Below are 17,156 nucleotides of genomic sequence, written 5' to 3' on the forward strand. Positions count from 1 at the left end.
ACAGCCCTCATTATTTGAAACATTTTTGTTGGGTTTTTTCTGGAATGAAGAATACTTGCCATTTTTGAACATCCCTGTACACGAAAAAAAATTATTATTTATGATTTCAAAGCAAATTGAATTATCTATGGTTTTTAAAAGAAAACAAGTATGCAAAAAATATTTATGACGTTTCTGACAATTGTGACTCAGTGACAGTTCTCACAAACAAATAAACTTTTGTTAAAATTTTTCAAAATAAAAAAGAAAAATCGAAATTAAACTATTGCTTGTAAAGCAAAATGAAAAGTATATCAATGACTTTTTAAAAATAATCATAAATATGCCCAAAACAACAAATGATTCTAATGAAAAGAGTGATTTAACTCAAACACCACAAATAACATACTCGGAAATTGCTTCGAAATTACTACAGGATAGATTTTTATTATCAGCTTTAGAATTACATACGGAATTAGTTGAGTCAGGTCGTGAAATCATTCAACTTAAAGAATTTTTCTCTAATCCAGGGAATTTTGAACAAGCTAGATTTGAAGAATTTTCACCAATAGGTAAGTATATATTTAAATTAGTTTTATCGTATTTATGAAATTTATGTGGAGGATATTTGTAGCTCGATCGGGTAGTCAAGCAACATTAGATTCATTAGATCTCACTCGATTTTCGGAAGATGGAGAGCGAACAGCAGATGATCGAGTTGCTGTCCTTGAATTTGAATTGAGAAAAGCGAAGGAAACAATTAATGCATTAAGAACAAATTTAACGGTAGCAACTGAATCTGATAATTCTCCTTCCAATGAACAACAAAGTAATAAAGGTGTTATTGTTGATACCATCAAACCACACGAACAAAGAGCCTTAAATTTTTTAATTAATGAATATTTGCTTAATTATGGGTATAAATTGACATCGATTACTTTTGCAGATGAGAATGAAGATCAGGTAAATACAAAACACTTTTTATGTTTATCTTTAAAATTGTATCTGTTTAGTAGAAATAATTTTTTTTATTATCCGCTTAAGAGACGTAAGCGGAAGAGTTTTGAATTCAAAAACATACCAGAAATAAACTGTTTTAATCAATAAGTTTACCTTTATATTGAAGAATTTTTTGGTATAATTTTTAGGATTTTGAAGATTGGGATGATGTTGGGCTTAATATTCCTAAGCCATATGAATTACTCGTACTGTATCGTGATGCGATAAGGCATGCAAGCTTTAATCAGGTGGAAAAAAGTTGTCAAGTTAATTTACCCGTTCGAGATGAAATTTTAGAAGAGCGAATATCAATTTTGGTATTTAATATTTTATGTTTAATTGCCATTTAAAAAATTCCCCAACTCCAAATCTTTTATTGGCTTGGACGAAAAATAAAATAAAATACTTCTATGTAGTTTAATAAAAAAAATCCGTTAGATATTTTTCCCTGGGACTTTGATTTATTGTGGTAGAATAAGATTTAAGACCCACTACATTGTAGTGGGTCGATCTTTGATTATTATTTGTGGTTAAAATTTCCACGTACTATAAAAATGTGTTTTTAAATGTCTACATAATATAATCCGAACGCTTCGCCAATTCGAATAGGGTGGAAATCTTGTTTATTCGGATTATTGACGCTTTACTGCAGTAATTTTTTATAGGGGACTTTCTTCCTTAACAAAGCCGAAAATATTGGCGTTTATTGGGTTCAATAATATCAAATGTTCCTTTTTATGAAAGACTCAGTTACTTAAAAAATTATTAAAATAAATTTTTTCCACAATAGACTACACAAATGGAAAATTACAAAACACTTGTTGAAGAATTAGAAAATGAAAAACAAGAATTGGAAAAACAATATCAAAAACTAATATCTAGTCAAAATCAACAATATTTTTTAAATACGGTTGAAGCAGAAACAATTTCAGGACATAGTAGTGAATCTCCAGAACGTTTTGAAATGATTGAGAAACCTGAAAAGATTTCAATAACTGATAAAGTTCAAGATAATGTTTTAAATTATGAAGATGAATATTCAGGAGAAACCAGTATTAATGAGAATGATATTGAATGGTCACCTGTTAAATTAACAATTCATAATCAGTTAGAGTCTAAACGAAGTCTGGACAATGAGAGTATAAGTAGTTTAAAAACTGATTCAATTGATATTTCGTTAAATAAAATAAACAGGTGAGCATAACATATTTGAACTTTCTGTTTGGTTTATCTTGGTATATTCGAAATGCTAAAAAATAGTTTTTAAATTTTCTTTGAGAATCTGTCTACATACATTTTGAATTAACAATATAGTCCTGTGAATGCACCCATTTATGAGGCACATTTTCACTGACGAGTCAGATATCCATATCCAAGCATATTTTGAGCACGGTACTACATTCTTGACTTTGTCTTTGAGTCGAGTACTTTAAACAGAAAACCTGAATCGTGGCGAGGCTATCGAACTAGCTGATGCTGCGAAACATATTTTGATTGAAAGAAGGGGAAACGCTGGAGAAGAGTTTAGGAAAATAGAATTTGGGAAGCCAAGGTTCGCGTCATAACTGACTCGACGCTCGAATATACAGACTGATTCAGTTGAAAATTATAGATAGATTTTTGAATCATCGCAATATTTTATCAAATTTTGTTTGTCTCTTTTGAACAAAATGAAAAATGAATATCACATTTTGACCTAATTAAATGTTCTCTTACTCGAAAAAAGAATTTCTTTTTTTTATTTACTTTATAACCTAACATGGCGAGCAAAAGTTTGAACCTCCCCCATTTGATAGTTTCTACGCACGGGCCTGACAGCAAATGAAGCTAGAGAATAAAATAGTTAATTAGAATACCATATTTTAAAATACCACTAATTAAAATATACTTCGCATCCATGATTATTGTGAGATTAACTATTATCTGTTTTTAAAATCTTTACTATCAAATTTTAGGAAATTACCTGATGAATATAAGAAAGAATTATTAACTCAATGTTATAAAAATATTTGTACAACATCTGATACAACACTAGAAAATACATTCAAGGATGGTCTTACAGAAGAGAAATTTTTGTCTGTTATTTCAAATTGTCTTCCTCAAATTATACCAAATATTATTTTAAATAAGCGAGAAGAAATAATTCCTTTATTATTATGTTCAGCGTATTTATCGAAAAATAATGCACAAAGAGATAATTTATTGCATCAACTTTTCAATTTAAAAAAACGACCATCGGCAGAAGAAAGAAAAAAAATATTAGCAGGTTTGTTTCTAAAGTAATATCTATTCTTTGTCAATTATACTCGGTCAATCTACTCTCCCTTTAATCCAAAGATTTGGAAATAGTAAAACTTAAATTTTTTATGGGTAGAGTTTCGTGCTGTTTAAGCTGAATATTCACATTATAATTTTGTCTTCGTTATTAATAAGTCTGTTTGAAAATAGCATCCCCAAATGCGAATTATCATAACAATCTTATTGGATTCGTTTCTCCATCATTTGCCCAACTAAAATTTTGGTCTGCCCACCTCTTAATTGAAAGCTACGATGCAATTAAAAATTATGACATTAGCAAATGTAAATTTTCCTCTTTTACAAAAGTACTTAATAAGAAGTACATAGTATTATAAATTGTTCGATGGTACGGAACTCTCAATAAGTAAGACCAACCCGCAATTGACCGGTTAATGAAGAAAAATTTAAATTTGAGAATTCTGGGGTAAAATTTTCTTTTTGTCATAACATTATTTTGACGGGTGAGCAAACAAAAATTTCGGGTTGACAAAAGTAGACATGCCGTTTCTTAACGAAAGGCACCTGCATTTTATGAAAATTTGCATCTCCAGCCTACTTACTAGAAAATATTGAATTTTGTTGGTTACCCAACTAATTTTAGATTATATTTGCCCTAAGAAAAATTATAAATACTAAAGTAAAGTAGATTAACTAAGCCCTAAGTCCACTTGTTTTAAAATAATTTCAATTTATATTTCAGGAATTTTAGCTTTTGTAAAAAATATTGATAGTAATGTAATAGAAAATGAATTATTAACTCAATGTTGGGAGCAAATTTCTCATAAATATGTTGAACGACGTTTACTGGTTGTAGAAACTTGTATTCTTTTAGTGCCTTATATTTCGGTACGTATATTTATATTTAATTACATATTAAGTGTTATATTTTATATTTTGCACGCAGCAAGGCTTCGTTAGTGTTTGTATGTGTCTGTGACCTTTGTAGCGGACACAAAAAAGCCCGACTTGAATGAAATTTCATATCTGGATATGTTTTTGATATTTGAAGGGCCGATTTAATGAGCTAAAGAAAATTTTTAATTTCAATTCTAGAGTGCTATTCGAAATTCATTAATGCTTTCAATGTTACAACAAATGTTAACTGAAGATCGTGAACCGTCTGTAAGAGAAGTAACAGTACAAGCGTTAACATTTATAATTGGTTTATGTGAAGATGTTGATAAGTATACACAATGTGAAGAATTAGTGGTACATGCACTAAATGATTCTGTACCAAGTGTTGTAAGTTTAGCAAATAATTTACTTCTACCAGTTCTTGCAAAGTGGGCTTTAGATACAGGTAAGATTTGATTAGTTTCATCAACATATGAATAATAGTCTAAACTCTTAAAAAAACTCTCAATACGTTATGAACAAGTTTTGAAAGTACTGATACACAAGCGTTTTTAAAAAATACTAGCACCGATTTAATAAATATACAAAAATGGGGGTCAAATTTAAGTGATTTGGTTTAAAAACGACCTTAAACATAACCTAATAAATATTTATTTATTTTAGATAAATTTCAAACAAATTTAATGAAAAAATTATTTAAAAAATTGCGTCATGTATTTACAAGAACGGAAACAATATCTGAAGAACGCATTATACAAAGTTTAAATTCAATTTATATATTGTTACCTTTTACAATATTATCAATTGCTAAGTCAAGTTATGTGATAAACCATTTTGATGAAAGTGTTAAAAATGCTACATTACGTAAGTATTCATTTAACAATGTTGGCGCAAACGAAAACATGTCAGTAGAACATAACTTTTTTAAATAACTAACTTTAACACTTACAAACAGTGACGGATTTACCATTAGGTGTATTAGAAAACTGTCCAGGTGCCCCGAAACGGCTAGGGACTTCGTGGAAAGTTCAAAAGAGAAAAGGACAAATTTGTGCAAGAAGGGCACCACAAGGGAATATCAATGTGATTTACGAAGACTAAAAAAATAAAATATACTGTGCCGTTTGATTTTCACATCACCTAGGGACTCCGAAATGGATTAATCCGGCACTGCCTATAATACTAATTTAGAGCAAAACTTTTTGAAACAACACCGCAAAATACAATTCACAATTTTATCTATCCATCACAAGATAAAACATAATTGATATTGACCTTTTTTGAAAGCTTCCTGTATACAGGACATTGTATATATTTTTCCAAATCTCCTAGCAATGTGTTCGCTGTTAAAGACTTTAAACAGGTAAAAACGATTTTAATAAATTTTAATACTTTGCAGGTCCGGAATTTGTTGAATTATGTTCACCATTAACCAACCCGAATTTATTTTACGAAGGACAACCGTCTGTGGGAGAGCTGATAATAACATTCCAATTAATAATTAAAGAAAATGTTGAAAGTTGGCCTGAATTTGATTGGTTTAAAGATACTATGTAAGTTAATATACACAAACAACATACTGGCCTATAGCTTCATCCGATTTTAATAGCCCCTTAATACCAACGACGTATGGTCTTTGGGTGAGAAGTCGTTCTCAAGGAGGTCACAGAGGACTTTTGGTCTAGGTGCTAGGGACCAACTTGCAGTACCCCTATTTTTGTTATTATTGTGTTCTGCCCCACTAGGATAGCCACTCTAGCCTAGCCTAATATATGTTCTTTAAATATAAGACGCCCCATTTAAGAGGTAAGATATTTTTGGACAAAGTATCCCTCCCGTTTAAGTGTGAACATCTCATTGAACAACACTGTAGATTTATTTATAAAAACTGTAAAAAACAGATAATATAAATAGATTTCTAATTTATTTAAGGTTACAAGAACTAATTGCTGTTTCAAATTACGTAGAAATTCATCAAGAGGCAGCTCTACAAACAACAATAAATTTATTTCGCAGCATTGCTATAATATTTGGTAAAAATTTTACAAAAATTGAATTGAAACGTTTATTTGATAGTCATATACAAAATTTGGAACATTCATTAGCACATTTACATAGTTCATCACCAAAACTATCATTGATACCAATCTATTTGAATGGCATTATAAATAATATTGAATTTATTGATGATATTAGTAGTTTTATAAAAAAGTTTGTGTGTGCCTTATCATTAAGTGGTACACCAGTCACCGCATTAGAATTAGCAATTAAAAATCTTTGCGATCATAAGGAATTACAGAATGTAATTGTTGGTACTCTATGGGAATGTATAATACATCAACGTGTTGTTGTGCGTAGTTCTACATGTACACTGTTTGCGTCATTAATTGGCAAAGTTGAAGAGAATTTGTTAATAAATCGTGTATGTCCTGCTTTAGTCACGTTATCTAGTGATTCCGATGTGTAAGTATATTCTTTGCTTTTAACAATAGCTAATAGCTTTTCATATGCTTTTCTTCGTTCAGTTTTCGTACCTATTTTGATTTTTTGTATGGGTCTTTTGAAAGTTATGTTTATATCTAGAAATTTTATAAAATTCATTGAAGTTTAAAAAAAGCTTATCTATATTCAACGAAATTTTTCTTTTGTTTTAGTTCGGTTCGTATAGCTGCTGTTCCTTGTATAGGATCATTAATAACATCATGTAGTATTCGTGAAGTACATGATAAAGCTTACATGCAATTACAAAGTGTTTTGTCCGATCAATCTACGAAATCTGACCATGCTTTACTCTGTCAAATTATTACTACCTTAGGGCATATAGCTAATGCTTCCGAACCATGGTTTAGAGAAGAAGGTAAATAAAAATATCGTAACATTTTTTTTTTTTAGTTTTAATTTTAATAATTTTTTTCAGTTATTTTACCACAATTAGCTAATTTAGCAACCTCTGCATCTGAAATACCAAACCAAACACGGCGTAAAGATATAACATATAAGTTGTTAGAGTCATTTTCAATTATAATTTATTGTCCAATGTCAAGACAAACGTTAAGTACATGTTTGTTACCTGGTTTAAGGTAAGTACTATCTTCATAATTTTTAGTAATAATCTCTGTCAGGATAATAGTTAATTTCGTTAGGTGATATCTCATCTGCTGTAAATTGTTGAATTTAAAATAGGTTAAGATCCCCGGACTCCAAGAAATTCTAGAGACAGTGATGTATGTTTAATTTTAATTTTGGTATGGCAATTTATAAAAAATTTCCAGTCTGTATTTATAGTTGTGAATAGGGTATATATATGGAGTTTTTTTTGATATATATGATCTTTTTTAACAAAATATGAAAATACTATAAAAGAGATAACAACAAATGAATTTAAAATTAAATCGGCCAAGAAATACGAATAAAGCATTTTAAACTACTTACTTAGTAGACAGATATTAGACAGAGAGATAATAATGACGTGAAAATCAGACGCCCTTGACATAATCTGTGACGTCAGAGCCTACTACGCCATATGCGACCATATCTACTCTATACTAATTTCTGTTTTATTAGAAAGAGTTACCAAAAAAATCTTTGAGTGTTCGGATTTCATCAAATAAAATTTTTTAGTTACCTCTGTGGCTTTAATAAATAACCACTTTTCATTCTGTAATCATTATTTTTTTACAGAGGCTTGGAAAAAATCAATTTACCAACAAACTTACATCAAGAACAAATTACAATGATGATAAAAGATGTTGAATCTCGTTTAGAAATAAATACTAGTAATACTGTGTCGAATACTTTACATAACGAACGTCCAAATACTCTCACACAAAATGTAAATTTAGGTGTTGAAGATATGCGTCAAAGGATGAGTAAAATTTTATCACCAAATGTTGTTAAAAATGTACCAAATAGTTTTACAAATCTTCAAGGTATTTTTAAAAAGAAATAAAAAAAAATCAAATATAATTTTATCAAATTATGCATTTATATTTGTTTTTTAATATTATAAATATTTTATTTTTATTACTACAATAGATAGGTATGTTTTGTAAATTTTAATTGCAGAAAATTTTATTTTTTTTTTTAATACGAGGTGTAATTCTATCATTGAAAGTAAATGGGACAAATTTCAGCAAAATTTCGTTCCTTTTTTCAGATTTTATTTAAAGTAAGCAAATGTTACAACTGATTTACCATTACATTATCTTTACGTTTAAAATTAAGTAAACAAAAATTTGCTTACGTTAAATATAATTTAAAAAAGGAATGGAAATTTTATCGTCAAACTGTCCCAACCGTGAAGACGGAATACCTCAGAAGAGGAATAAGAGGAGAAATTTTCATCTGTGTCACGTGATCATTTTAATGTTCGGATCACATTCACGCCGGTAGTGCGTTATACCGGGAGCTAGTCGGTACACATTACAGAAGATCTCGTTAAACTTGTTTAAAATAAACTCAATAAAAAATGTTCATAGAGCCAATATATATGTTCGGTAGAGACGGCTTTAAACTAATAATTTTTCATTTAAAATGTTTTATAACAATTTTTTTTAATTAATCGGTATAAACAAATTTATGAACAATTGAACACACAGACTCGTATTAAAATATAGACTGCTAATGCTGTTATAAGGAAATACGTCAAGCAGACGAACAGGCACTGAAACTATTGCCGTGAAAACCAGATTTTAATAGTACCATATTTAGTTCAAACTTTTTGTCACCACACTCTGCCATTGTACTTTTTTTTGCGTAAACACAATAAAATTGTGAGAAACACCAACAATATTGTTGTTGCCGACGCTATATTGACAGTGTGTGGGTTTCAGCGCCAGATGGCAGAAAGTGGAACTAAAATAATTTGCCTAGATCTTTGATTGAATTTATTATCGTTCGCTATTTGAACGGCAGCGCTTACTAAAAAGGCTAGAATGTTAATAGAACGGCTAATTAAGCTAGTTGGCTGCGACATATATATAATATAAAGTCTATAATCGAACGTTATAATTTTAATCATTCTTTATTCGTTTATTGAAACATAATACGGTTTATAAAAGCAATTTAAGCTCAAGCTCAAACTTTCTCATTTAGCATTAATTTAATAAATCAACGAATCTCACTTTACATACTGCATGACAGGAAAAAAGATCTGAAGATATTACGATTTCATTTGCATTTAAGTACGCACAACTAAATACAAATGATATTCCCTTTAGTTTGTACTTCACCAAAAAATATTAAAATGTATATACAGGCTTGTTAAAAAGGTGGCAATCTACAAAAAATTCATCTTGATAAAATTCAATTTCGATAGGCGTGAGAAGCATTTAATAAAGTTAGCTAATAATAATTATTTTATTATAAATAGTTTTGGTTAATTATATCTAAATAACTATATTCAAATTCTATTGGGCCATCACACACTATCGAGTTTTTTATATGAGTTTTTTTTATGGGGGCTATCCTTTGTAATCGGCAGAAGAGTTGGTAGCTGCTCATATGAACGGTTAATTGATAACTAGCGGTTAACTGATATTGTTATTTAGTTATTTATAATAATTAAGAGATTTAAAATATTAAACCTATTTCATTCTACCCTTATCAGGTTCTTTGGTGTACTCTTCCGGTGTAAGTACATGCACTAAATTAAAAAAGAAAAGAATGAATCTATCTATGCCCTAATATTTATCAAATTTTTATATTTTATAATTATTTAAAATTATACATTTTACAGTCAATGAAAAATATTATATTTTTTCTCGAATTTATGGTATGTTATTACTTCGGTATATTATAAAAAAGATACGACTGATATTTTTCATAATCATTATTGTGAAAAGAAAATGTTACGTAATATTCCGGTAGTGAAGTGCTTTTTACTTTGCAGATGAATGAGTATTTTTGATTTTTTTTTAATAATAAAGAAGATTGCCATTTTGATATTATAATGAAGAAAATGCTCTGCAAGTTTTATGCTGTAAACTTTTTCTGCCACCAATAATTTATCCTCTGCAGGGGCGTAGTTACCGCCGTACCACCCGTATCAATGATACGGGGCCTCCGGGCTAATTTTTCGCAACGCATATTTGCCCATGAAAACTCACAGCAACATATTAATGCATCCCTATTTTATAATAATTGGTTAGAAGCAAATACCATCGATACATTGAAAAATGTAATCAATAGTAAAATTACATTCTGGAAGATGTATTGCATTGTATACATCGTAACAGACCACGATTCTGATTCTGAAAATTTTATGTCAATTTTACGTTTACTATCTAATTATGATCCTATTTTAAAAGAACTCCTTTTATACAGCGCCCCTCCAAAGCGAACTACGCCATTGATCCGCTGTAACACATTAAAACTGAAGAAATTATAAAAGTGATGAACCAATTGTCAGGCAGTACTTCGTGAACGCTTACGAGAAAAAGAAAGTTATATAAATTTAATTACGTGTGACTTCTTTAATATTTTTAACAATAGTTATTGATTATTAGTCATTTTTTCAAAATAGCTGCTAATTCAATTTAGGGCAGTAAAAATCAAATCAAAACTACCCTTTGTCTCGGTAAATTTAAATGACACTACTGGTTAATAATATCTTTTTACTTAAATCTTTATTTTAAACATATATTTGAAAATTGTAAAAAATAATTTGTACTTAAATAAAGTAATATAATGAAATGTTTAACTAAATAAAAAATATATTTTTAACGTTAAAAATTTATTACATTTTTTGTTTCTAATTCCAGAATTCTTTATACTTAGAATTTCTATCTAAAATGAAACGCTTGTTATTATTAAAATAAAATTTTAATTCATACAGATTATATATTATCCAGACAAAAATTTCACATCTACCATGTTGGCAGATAACAAGGCATAAAAAATTAATATAATTTACTAATACATTATTTTTATAGCCTCCACCAAATTTTAAATTCTATTTTGTAGCGTTTTTTTTATAGATAGTACCGTAATATTGTATTGTCATTAAAATTGGACGTATTTTCAAAATTTTAAACTGATAAAATAATTAAGCGTGTGATAACCAACCTCTCTACGTAATATTTAAAAAATTTGCCTGTCTCGTTAAATATAAGATCAAACTTTGCTTTTAGTGAACTATAATAAAGGTTTTCTTCATTATATTTTGAGAAAACATTTTTGACGTTTCATTTTAAATTTTAATTTACAGGAAAGTCGTAAATAATGAAGAAAGATATCTGGGTGAATCGAATTCAAGATTTGTGAACCAGTGATCTAACCACCTAGACTATAACATGGATGATGGTTGTTTGTACATTTCTTCCAAATCTGACCCTCATTAAATAAGAAACCTGTCTACAGTTTACTATTTCCACTCAGCGTTTCTCTTACTAATTGTACAGCATATATCGAGGTTCCAGGAGCTGTAGTTACACCAAAGCCACCATGGCCATAATTATGTACTACTTTCAAAGCTTTTTCATTGTAAATCAGTTTTTCTTTTTCCACGCGTACCACAGCTCTATGTGGTCTGAGTCCAACCCATTCACGAATAGTTTTTGCTGATTTCAAACTAGGTAATAATGATTCACATCTTGAACGGATTGAAGCTGAATCATAGGGACATACATTCAAATTATAACTATCTAATTGTCTACAACCGCCTAATGTAACTGCTTTAAATCCTGGTATAATGTATGTATCATAATCACCAAAGAAAAATGTTTTTATCCAAGGTGCGTGTACCTGTGTGCAAAAACATTGGTTTTTAATTAATATAATACAGAGTGGCGCAAAATGATGGTTATGGTTTGAATTTCTTATAACTTATATTTATATTTTTTAAATTTAATTGCAGTAATAGGCCGGTAAAGAAAAACAATAAGCCATTCAGAAGTAGCCATAGGCCATAGGCTAATGGAAAACGTATTGGGAACAAGACCATAACATCAAAAATTGTTATACCAAAGGTAGAGGCATGTTATACCAAAGACTTTAAAACCGAGGGAAAAGAAGTTATGAGTTATGTAGGCTATCATAGTGGACCACAGTTTTTCGAGTGAAAAGATTTCGTTAAGCGCATGAAATCCATGAATATATACACATATACACGATCGAACTACAAAAAAAACCGTCATATCCAATAACCGCATGATTACAAATTTGAAACATGATTACAGTGGAATATTTTTCGCAAATCTACTATTTCAGGTTGAAGTTATTTCAATTAGGCCCTTTTATTGCTTTTTACCATCTCTAACTGTTTCGTTTCGGGATATTTGAAAGAAAGACGTTTAATAAACCAAAAACCATTCAAATATATAACAATGCAATCGAGGCCATAACACTTGCAATTTGAAACACTGACTGAAAAAATATCTTATAATTTTCGCCTTAATACAAAAGCCTCAAAGAATTCAAACCATATCGTTCATTTTGCGGCATCCTGTTTTAATTGATTGAAAATTTACCTTTTGTACTTGACCTCGTAAAGGTACAAGTTGTGTATCGTTACATAAATAACGGGCACCTAATCCTGTGCAATTAACTACAACATCAAAATTTTCTGATGTTAATTCTTGGAAACTGTTTACTTTGCGTTTCATTATTTTTCCACCATTATTTTGGAATTGTTGGTACGCCCACGGTAAATATAATCCACATTCGATCATTAATGTAGTAAAGAAAGTACCATATTTCCAATTTCCAGGACAAAGTGTTAATTCCTTTTCAGTAGCACGTTTATATATTGGTACGAGTTTATCAATTCTAGAATTCTAAACAAACTTTTAATGTAAAATTATACTTTTGTTTAAATATATAGACTCAAGGTGGGCCATCCTAATCTATACACCTAAATATCTCGTTAACCAATAATAAAATAACTTAAACAAAAGTTGCAGAGTTTGATGGGGGCATCATGTTCTGACATTAGATTGGACCTAGCCAATAGCCAATTTAGATGCTAAACGGTAAGAGATAGAATAACACTTTAATTTAGAAAGTTTATCTTCATAAAAAAACTAACAAAAGCCCTATATAAAATTTTCTTAATCAGCGATTGAATTACCTGAACAACATGTGGATGTTCACTAGAAAATATATATCCAGAAATTTGTGCAATTCCAGCCAAAGGTGCATCCGATGTACACCTGATTGCGTCCCAGTGATCATATGCATCTTTGATCCATTTTCTTTAACAAACAAATTTTACATTTTAGAGAAAGTTCAAAGTATTTAATATATTAAAAATACCGTGTTACGAATTCATTAGGTCCTGTAAAACTCGTACTCGGCCGAAATAGTCCTGCAGCGCCATCGCTAGTTGTATCTTTATCAAATTTATCAGCTAATATTGTTACCTTTGCTCCAGGGAATTGTTTTTGTAGCTCTAAACCAGTTGTTATACCAACAACTCCTGCTCCAAGTACTCCAAAACTCATTATGCTTTATTCTATTAAATATTCTTAAAATTAAAATTGTTTTAAGGATGATTATGTAAAATTAATATCTTAATTTACTTAAATTATTTTGTTAAATTGAAGGATTTTATTCAAAAATCTTATATTTTTATTTAAAGTGTATAATTATCGCATATTATCAGTTATAAGCAAAACAAAAATAACAATTCTAGTGTGCCATAATTAGTATTATCTGTATAGAGAGTAAAGTTTTCCAGCTTTATCATAAATTATAAAGATAATATATACCTAGTTTATTGTATACTATTGGCTAAGACAATTTTCTAAATTTAATATGTATTGAGTGCTTAACTATTTATTTTGAGAGATAATATACTTCATAATCAGATAATTTATGAATAAATAATATTTTAAAAAAACTAAAAGAACACGCATTTGTAACCAGCTGAACAAAAAGGGAGAAAAAATTTCCAGTTCAAAAAAAATAGAGTGATTTAGAAAAAAATCATTTTATCGTAAAAAAGCGGGGGCTGCTAGATTTCAATTATTGTAAATATGTTATTGGCAGATATTGGTAAGAATAAAGTCATTATCACGCTTTTTTTGATAAAATGATTTTTTCTTATAATCACTCTATTTTTTTGAAAGAAATTATTTTCTACTTTTTAGTTCTACTACCTAAATCGTTAATCCTGAAGATCCTGATCAGGATAGTCGGACAAACTTATTAAATTAATGTATTGTCATCGGTCCTTGATAAGTGCGCGAAGTTTCAAATGAATCCGATATTTCGAAGTGGGTGAAAATCACATTCAAAGATACCTTTACATAGATATGCTTACCAAGCTAATTTTAAAAGCTTGTTAAAAAAGGAGGTGGTCTCTTAAGACACGAAAGCGGACACCAAACAACATCAAATGTAGACAAGTATCAAATAGATGTACATCTCAAAATGAGTGGATTGTACTCACTTTGCGATGTCATATACTGTTTGGTACTAGGCTTACTAGCCCATTTTTGTTGTTGTTTGGTTTCGCCTTCGTCTCTAGCGTAGGTTTAGCCAAAACATGATTTGTTATTAGGTTTACCTTTTTTAGTTTGATTATTTACGAGTTTGATATATGGGACATCCTGAAACTATCTGTTATATTGTTATTGTTAGTATTGTTATAGTTAGAGAAAAATATTTAAAAGATAAATTATAACAAATATTATTATCTACAACTTTGTTTATTATAAAAATTTCAATTGAACTACTTCAAAATGATAGTTAAAGAAGCCGTATTTCGTAAAGGATATATCGGATTGAATTGAAAAGGAATTCTTTCTTACTAGTGTTTCGTCCTCAATATTACTATGCTCATTTAATACGGTAGTTTTGAGGCACCCTATATGCATTAATTTATATATTCTAATAAGATACGAAGATACGCTAAAAGCTTCTATTTATATCGTATATTAAAGTAATAACAAATTCAATTTCGTCTTTATTGTTTTTTAAATGCAATTTTGTCGTAAGAAAAGTTTTTAAACGGAAATGTTTACCATTTTATCTCAGCCTAATTTTTTTAAGTTTTAAACCAATCACATTTAAACATCAAAAATGTCATTGGTTTGTTTGACAATTTTGAAGTTGACTTGTTATTGGTTAGAATTTTTAAAGGGGTCATAAGTGGCCCTTAGTAGGTGAGTCGACTTGGAGGGATATCATCTCACAAGATAAGGGAACGCGAATGCAGAGTTGAAACTTTATTTTGTTTATTGGTAATTGGTATACATTCCACTAGAAAAACAAAAGCTAACCTCAAAATGACCTTATGAGGTTCAAGATCGCCTTTGAAAATTAGCAAAGTTTTGATCTTGGTAATTGTATTGAATTATACGAGATTTCTAGAGGTTTCCATTCTCCACCACATGTATAAATAAAAAAATTTATGTGTTTTAATTTTGCACTTCAAAAATACAAAATAGTTGGTAACGAAATGGCGGATTTAATCAATTTTTATAAAACGGGTGACAATAAATCATCACATATCATTTTCAAAGCTAATACGAAAATGAAGCGTATACTTGGCTCTATTCGGCTAGATTCATTATAATCAAAGCGGTTATACAACATAGAGGCTTATAAGCATGGGCAACGCAAAAAGTGAATTATTGAAATATTGACCGCTAAAAAGGAGACCGTCTTCCCTCTTTGTCTCTCAGCCTGACAAAGCGCGAATATTAATATTTTGAATTACGCAGATAAAAAGAACAAAACCTACGTCAGAGCATCGTTCTCTTTTTATCGAGTCTGGGCTGATCACGCCCAATTCTTGAGTCTATTCTTATATGTCCATGGACAAATAAGGATGTGGGTGGCCTCTTTGATAAGGCGTATGCCATAAAAACGGAGGTTAAACCCCATTATTATTATTATTATATGTCTATGGAAGACAGCTATACGCGTACTTTTTTTAGGTCTCTCGCTATAACGATGAACCGTTTGGAATGGCCACATTACGGTTCTATGTTATTACTTCTATGATTATAATGCATCGTAATGATGCTAAAAGCTAAAAAACTCGAAGTTCGACTATACTTAGTTGTTTTATTGAGGCCAACTTGGCCTCCTTGACCAATTGGTTCGAATTTATATTTTTGCTAAATATAAGTTATTTTAAATCAGAATTAACAGATCGAACTTCTTAAATTAAACAGTGTGCATTAAAAATGTTCTTTGTTTTTGTAAATGTTGGCGTCGATAAAACAACTCCAGTATACTTATACAGTAGCATCCAAAGATCATGCATAAAACTGACGACGGACTTGGCATTCATTAACGACACACGGTATTCATTGTTAAATTGGCTTTAAGAATGATTAGAAATATTTTACATACGGCCTACGGAAAGATTTCCTTTATAATGTTATAAATATATAAACTATATTAAAATGTGGTAGTTTTTTGTAATACAATAAACATAACTGACCGAAATTTACTTACAGTATTGTATAATTTTTACAGAAAATGTAATTTATATAATAATTTTTTTTTTTAATATGTACTCGCAATATTTAGTATCATATATCAGTTTTATATCATTGAAAATATTGAATTACAATTACAAAAAAAAAAAAACATATTTACCTCACTTATTTAATTGTTATTGCGTGTCTATTAAAATGACAATAAAAATAGTCAATTGAAAATAACGGTACCTACTTATTTAAGTATGAAATTTTTCCATGCCCTGAGACGTATTCCGTTAACAATTTTACATACTTATATATTCGTACACGTATTCCTTGGGTGTATTTCTTCTTAATTTACGTTTATTGTTAATTTCTGGACACCCTGTAAACTGATTAAAGATTCTTATTTGGTATATCTCCAACAAGTAGGATTTTTATGAGGATTTTTCACGAAAATTTTTAAAAAATCTGGTGTGAACGCCTCTTATATTTGAGAGAAAAGAATAAAAAATGAATCGGATAATCTGAGACCCCTGCGAAATTTTCAGCAAATATTTTTCTTTCCCCTTCAGAAAATCTAGGAGTATACGCTAAAAAATGTAGAAAAAGGTAAAAAGAATGAATTACCTTATAGCTCTCTTTTCCGTT

General features: G+C 29.5%; 2 protein-coding genes across 4 annotated transcripts; one reads left to right on the forward strand and one right to left on the reverse strand.

Moving 5' to 3' along the window:
* Nucleotides 1-312: 312 nt before the first annotated feature.
* On the forward strand, nucleotides 313-8,080 carry LOC123297606 (RAB11-binding protein RELCH homolog). The gene is made up of 13 exons (XM_044879346.1): nucleotides 313-551; nucleotides 614-942; nucleotides 1,128-1,295; nucleotides 1,769-2,172; nucleotides 2,934-3,244; nucleotides 3,977-4,122; nucleotides 4,330-4,576; nucleotides 4,795-4,995; nucleotides 5,531-5,684; nucleotides 6,064-6,594; nucleotides 6,786-6,988; nucleotides 7,049-7,211; nucleotides 7,813-8,080. Exons 1-13 carry the CDS (start codon nucleotides 323-325, stop codon nucleotides 8,078-8,080), a joined length of 3,354 nt encoding a protein of 1,117 aa, XP_044735281.1. The 5' UTR covers nucleotides 313-322.
* Nucleotides 8,081-11,139: 3,059 nt separating this feature from the next.
* Nucleotides 11,140-15,371, reverse strand: LOC123297767 (D-aspartate oxidase). 3 transcript variants are annotated; one of them, XM_044879539.1, is made up of 5 exons: nucleotides 15,354-15,371; nucleotides 13,384-13,594; nucleotides 13,199-13,322; nucleotides 12,600-12,905; nucleotides 11,140-11,874 (listed from the first exon to the last, which is right to left on the reverse strand). In XM_044879539.1, exons 2-5 carry the CDS (start codon nucleotides 13,569-13,571, stop codon nucleotides 11,485-11,487), a joined length of 1,008 nt encoding a protein of 335 aa, XP_044735474.1. In that variant the 5' UTR covers nucleotides 13,572-13,594; nucleotides 15,354-15,371; the 3' UTR covers nucleotides 11,140-11,484. The 3 variants fall into 3 exon arrangements, with proteins under 3 accessions (XP_044735474.1, XP_044735473.1, XP_044735476.1); XM_044879538.1 differs by lacking the exon at nucleotides 15,354-15,371 and adding an exon at nucleotides 15,096-15,203; XM_044879541.1 differs by lacking the exon at nucleotides 15,354-15,371 and adding an exon at nucleotides 13,650-13,776 and having other exon boundaries at nucleotides 13,384-13,582.
* Between the last annotated feature and the right edge of the window lie 1,785 nt (nucleotides 15,372-17,156).

The sequence above is a fragment of the Chrysoperla carnea genome, chromosome 4, assembly GCF_905475395.1.
Source record: "Chrysoperla carnea chromosome 4, inChrCarn1.1, whole genome shotgun sequence".
Taxonomy (NCBI): Eukaryota; Metazoa; Arthropoda; class Insecta; order Neuroptera; family Chrysopidae; genus Chrysoperla; species Chrysoperla carnea.